Here is an 11,469-nt window from a genome sequence, read left to right as displayed (position 1 = left end):
AAGGATTCGCCGGTATTCTCGCGGCCCGGGCCCTTCCAAGTGGTGGCCCGGCACTGGCTCTCTGTCTAGGGAGTGTCTGAGACCTAAGTCTCCCATGGGAGGAGGCACAAGTACCCCCTCATCTTGTGAGCTACAAACTCGGGCTCTGGCACCAACCCTGCCCTAGAAGGGCAAGGCATGGTGTCGATCGTGCTAGCGCTGTGCTCTCCTGTGTGGAGTGTCATGTGTTGGTGTATCGACGAGAGAGTGAGGTGGCCATTATATATAGGCGAAGGAGAAAGGGACGGGACCAAGAGAGGAAGAAAAAGAAGTGGTAATGCTGGTACTGGAAGTAGTAGTAGTAGTAGTAGTAGTAGTAGTAGTAGTAGTAGTAGTAGTAGTAGTAGTAGTAGTAGTAGTAGCAGTAGTAGTGATAGTAGAAAGTAGGGAGAGAACTTCAGTTGATCACTGTGTGAAACATTGCGATTTTTCCCAAATAAAAGAATTTTCCACTTATACCTTCAACTTCACAGTTAGCTATTCTAATCAAACTCGATAGATTCTAATTATCGCAATACTAGCTACAAAAACCGATAGAGTTTTGTTACTTAATTTTGGTACATTTAAAAATAATTAATTTTTAATTAAAGGTAACACTTACCTGGAAATAAAAACCTCAACTGCAGCATCAGAGTAAAGGTTAAATTCTATAAATTTTATTTTGATTAAAAGTTCGTGAAACCTGAGTTTCGAAATGTCAGATAAATATCAGAATATGAAAATACGAACGTGACTTTTATTTTCTTGTTAATTATTTGTTGCTTTACTCTGGAATCCCAACAATATGAAAATTATGATATAAATAATTTAGATAATTTGAAGAATGAGAGACTTATGCAACATTTGGAAATGAATATTGAGGAGAAGGTTTCTCAACAAAGCTTCCCAAGGGCTTCAAAAGTGTCTTATTCATTATAAAAGTTTATATAATCTAGCAACATTTATACCACAGGTAATACATTATACTCAGTGAATTGTATTTCTCTAATGGTATATAGGCTGAGAATTTTGTGTATTTCCTATTTTAGGTCTAAATTATTCATGTCTGAGGATGAAAAGGCTCTGTATAGCCTTAATGATTTTAGACTAGTCGATAGGCTTGAAACCCCATTAACCAATTAGCTTAATGCAAAATGTAAACTTGTTACGTCTCTCATACTCTAACAGCCAATCAAATTTCTGGGAAGCGAGTCCCAAATTTCACAGTCCAGTTGGCCCCTCAAGGAAGGTTCCTTGATGTTGGTGAGGGGCTCTTGATTTAGGAAATTGGATCTGTGCTCCAGTTCCCCGAATTAAGCCTGAATGCCTTCCACATCCCTCCCCAGGCGCTGTATAATCCTCCGGGTTTAGCGCTTCCCCTTGATTATAATAATAATAATCACAGTCCAGTGCTTTAACCACTCGGTCAGCTGGCTCTAATAGTAGTCTTAAGACTCCATTGTTGTGGGTTCGATCCTTCACCCGTTCTGTGAGTTTGTGTTGTCACGATTTTCTGAGTCGCTCAGTTCCAAAAACTAAGGCAAGTGTAACAGTGTAAAACAAACACAATGCAACACAAAAACAATTCAACAGAAACACACGTCATACTCGTCAGGTTATAGAAATATAAGGGAACACACACGTGAGGCAACACAAACAGTGAAACACGAAATGCAGGAAAATACAATGCAACAAAAACAGTGCAATAAAAGTACGATGCAACAGAAACAGAGTACAATAAAAGTACGATGCAACAGAAACAGAGTACAATAAAAGTACGATGCAACAGAAACAGAGTACAATAAAAGTACGATGCAACAGAAACAGAGTACAATAAAAGTACGATGCAACAGAAACAGAGTACAATAAAAGTACGATGCAACAGAAACAGAGTGCAATAAAAGTACGATGCAACAGAAACACAAACCCACAAACACTAAACATGAACACAATGCGTCATAAACAAAAGTTAAAAAAGAAAATTAACACAAAAACAAAATGCCATAGAAACAGACAAAATGCCATAGAAACAGACAAAATGCCATAGAAACAGACAAAATGCCATAGAAACAGACAAAATGCCATAGAAACAGACAAAATGCCATAGAAACAGACAAAATGCCATAGAAACAGACAAAATGCAATACAAGCGAAATTCCACACACAAATAACAAACACTAGCAACCATAAAATAGCAAACGCAAACACACAGAAAAATGTTAATGCAATCTTATGCAAATTAATTACTAACAAACATTTTTCTTTTCTTTCCAGATAATTGTGGCTTCCGCTTATTTGAAACCAAGTCACGTTCATCGAGGCTATTTTGGTCCAACCTCAGACCACCTACTGTATCACGTCCCTTCCGACCTGAAAATCCTGAGCTCTCATTGTACCATTTCACTGCCTACATGACCTGAAAACAATTAGTACATCAGGTCACTACTCACTCAGGATTGAGTTGATTTATCAGCCTTTGCCTCTGCCTATTTGGAAACACAATTGTGTTAAATTAGGCTAGAAATAAGTTCATTGCCGTCTTTATAATATATATTTCTACAGGTGGATAATATGACCCTAAATGGGGCACTGATGGTCAAATCTCGGACGTAAGGTTGGAGTCATGTAAGCTGATTTACAGCAATGGCGTGCCCGTTCAGCGGCGCCCGCGTGCCTGGCATGGGTGAGGGCGTGGAAGACGGAAGAAGTGGGCGTCTAAGTGCTTCCGAAAGGCGTGGATGGGACCGCGGTGCTTCGACTGAGGTTAGCAGCAGATGTGGGAGTCCTGTGAAGGAGCTTGGCTCAGTGCAGGAGAGGGTCAGCTCCTACACGCGTATGACACGCTCTCCCTCAGCTCCTGTGGTGGTGGGTCGTAAGATTTCCGGAGGCTGGTCAAGGAGACGGGAGGGAGGAGTAAGATCACGGCCCCAAGATGACGACGACTCTACACCTCTGCTGACTCCAGCACGCGACCCACCCGACCCCAACCTGCCACTAAGTCTTCAGAACTTAACAGAAGCAGTGTGGAGCTTTATAACCATTCCAGTGAGTATTTTGATTCTTTGTTAATACATTCCACTTAAAGTATTAATGGACATTTCGGACAATACCAAGTCACATATGTATTTGACATATGTGAAGTGTCATCTTCAATTTTCTCTAAGTACAGCTATTTGTGATTTCTTGAAGACTTTAATTCTTGAGTGTAACTAGTATACTACTCTCTTCTTCACCCATACATCTTAGTATACTATTATGCAGTAGTTGTGACTAGTATAGCACCCTCCTATAGCCATTCTTGCCAGTATACTGTAAATACAATTGTTGTAACGAGTATACCTTCCAGCACCCAGCCCCTTAGGTATAGCGTTAATGCAGGTTCCATAGAGAGTATAATGTTAAATATACTTTAGAGAGTATGCTAAACCCGTCAGTGTGAGCATATTGTTCCCTACATACAGCTACATGAATATACTGTTCCCACCATACAACCCTTTGAGTATATGTTTCCAACATACAACCCTATGTGATATACATGTTATACAAGATATATCACAGACACGCATGTGAGTATACTTTCCCTACACAAAACACAGCGAATTTAGTACAATGGGGAAACTAACACAAATATGGCCCGGTGGTCTGGTGGCTAAAGCTCCCGCTTCACACACGGAGGGCCCGGGTTCGATTCCCGGCGGGTGGAAATTCCGACACGTTTCCTTACACCTATTGTCCTGTTCACCTAGCAGCAAATAGGTACCTGGGTGTTAGTCGACTGGTGTGGGTCGCATCCTGGGGGACAAGATTAAGGACCACAATGGAAATAAGTTAGACAGTCCTCGATGACGCACTGACTTTCTTGGGTTATCCTGGGTGGCTAACCCTCCGGGGTTAAAAATCCGAACGAAATCTTATCTTATCTTATCTTATAAAACCTGTCATTGTCGAAAAAAGTCTCCTACGCTAAAACAAAGTTTATTAACTACACTGTACAAAAAAAGGCTGAACCTACTTCGTTCTCAAAATATTAGGCCTACCATAGTCAGAATTTTGGAGCTAAATAGACTGGTCAAAAATATTGATCCTAAGAAACTGCCAAAAATTTTGAGACTCAAAAATAGTGAGTTTACAAAATTTAAAAAAAAAAATTATTGCTATACTCTGTCAAACATTTTAAGCTTACAACACTGCCGAAAAATAGGCCTACTACACTTTTGTTAAAAATATATTGTGCCTACTACACTCTAACAAAAGTAATCACACTACGTATATACTCTAATAACAACATTAGCTCTGTAAAGTAAAAGGACACAAGTGCAACTAATGTGACATTTATTGTGGCAACGTTTCGCTCTCCAGGAGCTTGATAAAGCTCCTGGAGAACGAAACGTTGCCACAATAAATGTCACATTAGTTGCACTTGTGTCCTTTTACTTTACATATTGTCGGTAATTCTACCAACATTATTACAACATTAGCTCTAACAACATCAGTGGATCTAATTATACTCTCTAACAACAGTAATAACACTAGTATCTAATACTAGTGGCACTAACCAGTCTCTATCACATTAGTAATGACACTGTATTATCTAACAACAGTAATGACACTGTATTATCTAACAACAGTAATGACACTGTATTATCTAACAACAGTAATGACGTTGTATTATCTATCAACAACAGCGTCACAATACTACTGATACTACCACTTAATTACAGTGAGATAAGCACATTTCCCAGAACGGGTGGGGTTCGAACCCATGGCAGGGGAGTCTTAAAACTCCTAGGCTCTCAGTTCCTCACGCAATATATTAGCAACATCAAGCGCAAGGAGTGATGGAGGCTCGATCCTCCGTCCTACAGTTTAAATATGACACAGGAGATAGCGGTCTTCCTGGTATTTGTTTGGTATTCTCTGGCAGATTCAGCGACAGGAATCCATTAATACTGAAGAACTGATTAAAATATACATGTTAATTTATTGAAACATTACTTTTGCGTATGTTATGTAAAGTATGGATATTGTAAGTGAGGAGGATGGACGTTGTAAGTATGGATATTGTAAGTGAGGAAGATGGACGTTGTAAGTATGGATATTGTAAGTGAGGAAGATGGATGTTTATGTATGGATATTGTAAGTGAGGAGGACGGACGTTGTAAGTATGGATATTGTAAGTGAGGAGGATGGACGTTGTAAGTATGGATATTGTAAGTGAGGAGGATGGACGTTGTAAGTATGGATATTGTAAGTGAGGAGGATGGACGTTGTAAGTATGGATATTGTAAGTGAGGAGGATGGACGTTGTAAGTATGGATATTGTAAGTGAGGAGGATGGACGTTGTAAGTATGGATATTGTAAGTGAGGAGGCTGGACGTTGTAAGTATGGATATTGTAAGTGAGGAGGATGGACGTTGTAAGTATGGATATTGTAAGTGAGGAGGATGGACGTTGTAAGTATGGATATTGTAAGTGAGGAGGATGGACGTTGTAAGTATGGATATTGTAAGTGAGGAAGATGGATGATGTAAGTATGGATATTGTAAGTGAGGAGGATGGACGTTGTAAGTATGGATATTGTAAGTGAGGAAGATGGATGATGTAAGTATGGATATTGTAAGTGAGGAGGATGGACGTTGTAAGTATGGATATTGTAAGTGAGGAAGATGGATGATGTAAGTATGGATATTGTAAGTGAGGAGGATGGACGTTGTAAGTATGGATATTGTAAGTGAGGAAGATGGATGTTTATGTATGGATATTGTAAGGGAGGAAGATGGATGATGTAAGTGAGAAGCATGTATTACTAGTGAGGAACATGTATATGAATGAGAAACATGTTGGAAAAGTATGTATACGAGTAAGAAACTCGTATGAGTGAAAATTATGTATACAAGTGAGAAACATGTATTATATGAGTGGAAATTATGTATACAAGTGAGAAACATGTATGAGTGAAAATTATGTATACAAGTGAGAAACATGTATTATATGAGTGGAAATTATGTATACAAGTGAGAAACATGTATGAGTGAAAATTATGTATACAAGTGAGAAACATGTATTATGCGAGTTGAAATTATGTATACAAGTGAGAAACATGTATTATGCGAGTTGAAATTATGTATACAAGTGAGAAACGTGTATAAGAGTGAAGCAAAGAAAGATAGTGTTAGATTCACTGGAAGACAAACTGCGGTAGTAAACAGACTGTGTTAAAGACTTTAACAAGTGTGATGGTGGGGTAAAAGTACACAAAATGCCTGAAAAAGAAATAACTGGAAAAAATGGCAGATAGATTTTTAACCTCTTACTACTACTAATCATGGGAAGCGCTAAACCCGTAGGGATTATACAGTGCCTATGGTGGGATGGAAGGTATTCAGACTCAATTTGGGGAACTGGAACACAAATCAAGTTCCCCAGATCAAGAGCCCCTCACCAGCGTCAAGGAACCTTCCCTGAGGAGGTTTAACCTCCTAATAAATAAAATACAAAGAGTAATAAATAAAGTCAGATGCTGCCACAGTGAAGGTACTGCTTCCAAAGACATGGTACTGTCTGCCATACTTTTCCTCACTTAACCCTGTATCTGACACGGGTAGACAGACAAATCATAGTACGTATTATCCTTTGCAGATCATACTAGAATTTGCCTTTGAGTGATATACATCAGGGACAAAGTAAATCACCAAGTCGATATAAACATTCCAGTTGGCCGCTTGAAACCAAAGGATGCTTAATGTTGACAAATTTCAGCTACTCTGTTATGGAAAATTTGAGGATATGATCTCGGTCATTGTTCTTCTTTACGAAAAATCAATATTTGAAATTCAGTTGAAATAAAAAACAATGAATAAAAAGGCAGTATTATTTGTTTTGAGTTGTTCATGGTTTGTAATGGTTGTGAGCGTGGTGCTCTGTGGTGTGGTGCTCTGTGGTGTGGGGCTCTGCCTGGAAGGCTTCACCCGGAGCTTGGCTAAGAGCCACCAAGAGCTCATGACGGCGGTCGAGCAGCATGCTGAGAGAGAACTATCGTGGCACCGGCGCTTCGTCTGGAGCTTGGTGATGGGTCCTCCCACGTACGTTCACTCCACGATGGTCCTCAGAGACGTGTACTTCAGCGGCCTTCCCTTTGTCGGAAGAGTGTTCCTCGTAGCCGGATACTTTGACCAGGTCTTCCAGCTGTTGGACTACGCCAGCTACAAAGGAGTAGAGGTACAGGACGTGGCTATTCCCTCACTCGTAGGTGCCTTCGGCATTGTCCTGGTGTCTGCAGCACTAGTCATCGCTGTTGCGTGTTGTTATAAGCTGTTAGTCTTCAGGCTGGTTGAGGAGGACCAGATCAGGGTAAATGAGAAGAGCCCTGTCACCTCGTATAGGGAGGAGACATCCTATTTGACTAATAAGGTCAAGGGATTCATGTGGGAGGGCCTCTGTGGGCTTATGGATTACCTTCCCCGCTTGTCTACGAAAGAACTAATCAATGACTTCATTGAAGAGTACCTCTTAAATTTGTTTGGGGAGGAGTACTCAGGGATGCTTATGGAGAACATTAGGGCTGAGCGTGCCGAAGTCCGGCTGCAGGACTTAGTGTCTCTCCAGCGAAATGAGAGAGGACACCCAGGCGGAGGAAATAAGATAATTTCTGACGATTTTCCGGACGAATCCCTGGACGAGGATCTAACGGAGGGATCGAGGACCCCTGATGATACTGATGCCTCACCCCCTAGAATGAAATCAAGCATTCAGTGCCATGCATTCAAAGAGAACTCGGTGCATAAGTTAGTAATGGAAGGCGTGTTAAAACATGCATGGCATAAGGAAAGCAAGACCTTCAAACTAGAGATCTTGCTTGGTAAAGAGCCATGCACAGACATCGAAGTGGATAAGCTAATGTATCGTGTAGTGCAGAGTCTGCACAACGTCGCGTACGTTCGCAGCGAGTGGGAAAATGATCGTATAAGAGAACGTCTCTTTGAGTGCTTCCAAGAGGAGCTCTGACCCTCCAGTGATGAACAGCTATCGAGTCATAAGTCGACGGATAGCCACGGAGTTAGGGGTTAAAATCTTAACCTAATTCCATCACTGGAGAGTCCTATCCAATCCCACTGGAGTCCCATCTAATCCTACACCATCAGTGCTGCCCAGTGACAGTGTGAGGTTTAGATCAGTGGTTATTTTAAATACATGTTTTTTAGTGATAGTACACTTATCATGTCTTACTCTGTGGCGGCTCTAGTCAATTCTCTATTAGAACCGCTTCCTAGTACTACTTCAGCTGAATAATAATAATCAAAACATACAAGTGCTTGAAACACACATACGAAATATAAAATATACAAACCCTTTAAGTGTAAGCAATACATTATTATAGATCACAATAATATAAAATAAACAGAACTTAACTTGCGTAACTACTTAGCGAGATATCTGTACTTGGGACTGGCAGATACTTTTGATGTTACGTGGAATATTGGACAGATCTTCCCTTATTTCTTACTCGACAGATGGTAACCTCTGGTTAGTTTTCATGGTTTGTGAAGGCAGGAAATTCCAACTTTCACAGAAAAGATTTGGAAAATTGCATGAGAATTACCGGGATATCGAGGATATTCATTGTTAATCTCACATCAAAATTCGTCCAAAGGCACTTCCTTATGTAATGTTGTAAATAAAAGTTATTTAGATACAGGTACACATAAGTACAAATATCAATTATAGTATAAAAGTTACCTAACATAACCCCCAAAAAAGTCAGTGACTTATGTACACTTGGATCCTTGTCCATCATAATACCCTCTGACTTAATCATTTATTTACTATCATCCTGGGTGTTTCACTCGTTGGAGGCCCCGAGTTGGTACTCACGTTTGTTTGTATATTATGTCTGTAGTAAATGGTAGATTGGGGCCTCCTACGAGTAAAACTGTGTACTATATTGTATATCGTTTATTGACATTTGTTCTAAAAGAAATGTATAACTCTTCTATAGTAGTTAATTATACAACATACACTAGTCGAGAAAATTGTGTTTTAAGACGAAGAAGCTAGGGTAAAATTAATTATAATTTTGCGGTACCCTGGTTGAAAAATACTGATGTAGGGAGTAGCAGTGCTGTATTATTGAATATTCATGAATTTTTTCAGTACTTGACGAGTTTCTTCGATTTTTTTTTTGCTCCAGGTTCACACTGGTGCCATCGGAAGTGAAGTACAGGGAGAGAGTAATAAATACCGACAAGTTGGTTTAGAAAGACACGTAAGCAAACACTATAACATATTTATTAGAAAACGTTTCGGTCCTGGGACCTTGATCACTTCTAACCTTAGAAGTGATCAAGGTCCCAGGACCGAAACGTTTTCTAATAAATATGTTATAGTGCTTGCTTACGTGTCTTTCTAAACCAAGGATGTTGATACAATTTTCTGGTATTGGGCATATGGCGCCCTTGCTTTCCACGAGGTTTATTTTACACTTCTCTTCTTTAGTTGTACCTCATTCCATTGTACCTCATTCCATTGTCCCCTATTCTATCTCTCACTCTTTCTCTATGCCTCACTAATTGATTTTCCCCTCGTCCCTCAGGCGGATCACCTGCTGCTGGCACTGGACGTGCTCCTGCGTACTGGTGACGTCGAGTGGAAAGCTCTTAGGTGAGAATTTCTTCTGCTGCTTCGTAACCCATGCAAGCACTCATTCATGAGGACTATCATTCATGAATACTCCCGAGCTTGCAAACACACTCACTCATTACCGGTGACGCTGTCATACATGAAGGAGTACTTCCACTCTTACAAGCACACTAACAAATTCACGGTATCATACATGAACACTCCCGTGTTAACAAACACACTCTCGAGCACCCATTTGCAAAGACACAGGCACACCGAAAATATACATTTCCACGCACAGAAACTCGGACAAGCACTTGCTAGCAATGAAAGAGTTTCTCCGAGTGAAGGTTCTATGTCACACGCACTTTGTGAGAGAGTAGTGAAGGCAAACTCGGGAAGTTGGCTTAGACGTGTGTTTGGTAAAATCCAAGAGGTTAGGAAATCTGAACTTCAGTCCAAATAAACATTTACACACACACATTAGCTTTAAGAAGAGATACGATAAAGCTAATGGAGCAGGAAGAGTGTGGACCTTGTAGTGGCCAGTGAAGAGGCGGGGCCAGGAGCTGTGACTCACCCCCTGCAACCACACGCAGGTGAGTACAAATAGATGCGTACACACTTCTGGTATCTAAGACTAGGTGTCAGAAACCTAAACAAAGTCATTCACCACACTGTAGGCGGCCTAGGTCAGGCCCATAATAGAATATTCAGCACCAAAATAGAACCACCACCTTGTTAGACATGTCAAAGAATTGGAGAAGGTGAAGAGGTTTGCAACATAAATTGTCCCTAAAAGAGATTAAAGGGAACTAAACCTGGTGAAATTACGGTAGAGGATAGAGGGACTAGAGGTGATACAATAACAACGTACTAAATACTTAGAGGACTTCCTAGGGTGGACGGGGACAGATTGTTGTAGAGGCAGGAAACAAGAACACGGAGCCATAGCTGGAATCCGAGTCGCAGGGATGTTAGGAAGTATTTCTTCAGTCAGGGAGTGGAATGACGTGGACACTGTAGTGGCAGAGGCAGGATCCATACATAGCCAGGAGAGAGTGAACCCGGTAGCACTTAGTGAAGAGAAAGGGCCAGGAGCTGAGACTCAACCCCTCCAATTACATACACGTGAGTACTACCATGCAAAAAGATCACAGAAGACGAATTCAACAAATAAGGATTACTTTTGTATCGATATTTATCAGCGAAAATACCCTAGTGTTGCGCACATCTATTTGTCCTTTTAATATGCCATTAATATAAGTTTTAAAGTAATTATATATATTATTATACAATATAACTTATAAAATGTTAGGTAAGACACACATGCAACAGTTAGACAACTTTATTCCGAAACGTTTCGCCTACACAGTAGGCTTCTTCAGTCGAATACAGAAAGTAGGCAGGAACAGTAGAGATGTGAAGACGATGTAATCAGTCCATCACCCTTAAAGTCGTAGAATTTGAGGTTGTCAGTCCCTCGGCCTGGAGAAGTTCAGTTCCATGGTCAGGAACTATCTGTTCCTGCCTACTTTCTGTATTCGACTGAAGAAGCCTACTGTGTAGGCGAAACGTTTCGGAATAAAGTTGTCTAACTGTTGCATATGTGTCTTACCTAACAACCTGTCGGTATTGTATACCATTTTGATGTTCATAACTTATAAAATATTTAAAATTCGAAAGCTTTTGTGATCTCTATCACTGAAAATGTAAAATATCGCGAAAGCGCTTAGAATTATAGTGTCATAAATAGAGTTTATATTTCACGCTCTCGCGACTATAAGCAGTTATTATTAATCTTTTTTAATTAGTTAGATTTTTTCTTCATGCGG

At 40.2% G+C, this 11,469-nt stretch overlaps 1 protein-coding gene across 1 annotated transcript in view; it reads left to right on the top strand.

Moving 5' to 3' along the window:
- Positions 1–2,255: 2,255 nt before the first annotated feature.
- Positions 2,256–11,469, top strand: part of Gycalpha99B (guanylate cyclase 1 soluble subunit alpha 2) — a gene marked incomplete at its 3' end in the record, with an annotated part of 161,984 nt that continues 152,770 nt past the window's right edge. The window contains exons 1-2 of the mRNA XM_070080356.1: positions 2,256–3,063; positions 9,609–9,676. Coding sequence (XP_069936457.1) covers positions 2,662–3,063; positions 9,609–9,676 — 470 coding nt within the window. The remainder of the gene's footprint in view (positions 3,064–9,608; positions 9,677–11,469) is intronic.

The sequence above is a fragment of the Cherax quadricarinatus genome, unplaced genomic scaffold (assembly GCF_038502225.1).
Source record: "Cherax quadricarinatus isolate ZL_2023a unplaced genomic scaffold, ASM3850222v1 Contig340, whole genome shotgun sequence".
NCBI classification, from domain to species: Eukaryota; Metazoa; Arthropoda; class Malacostraca; order Decapoda; family Parastacidae; genus Cherax; species Cherax quadricarinatus.
The sequence above is the reverse complement of the archived record's forward strand: the minus strand, read 5'-3'. Positions and strand labels throughout refer to the sequence as shown.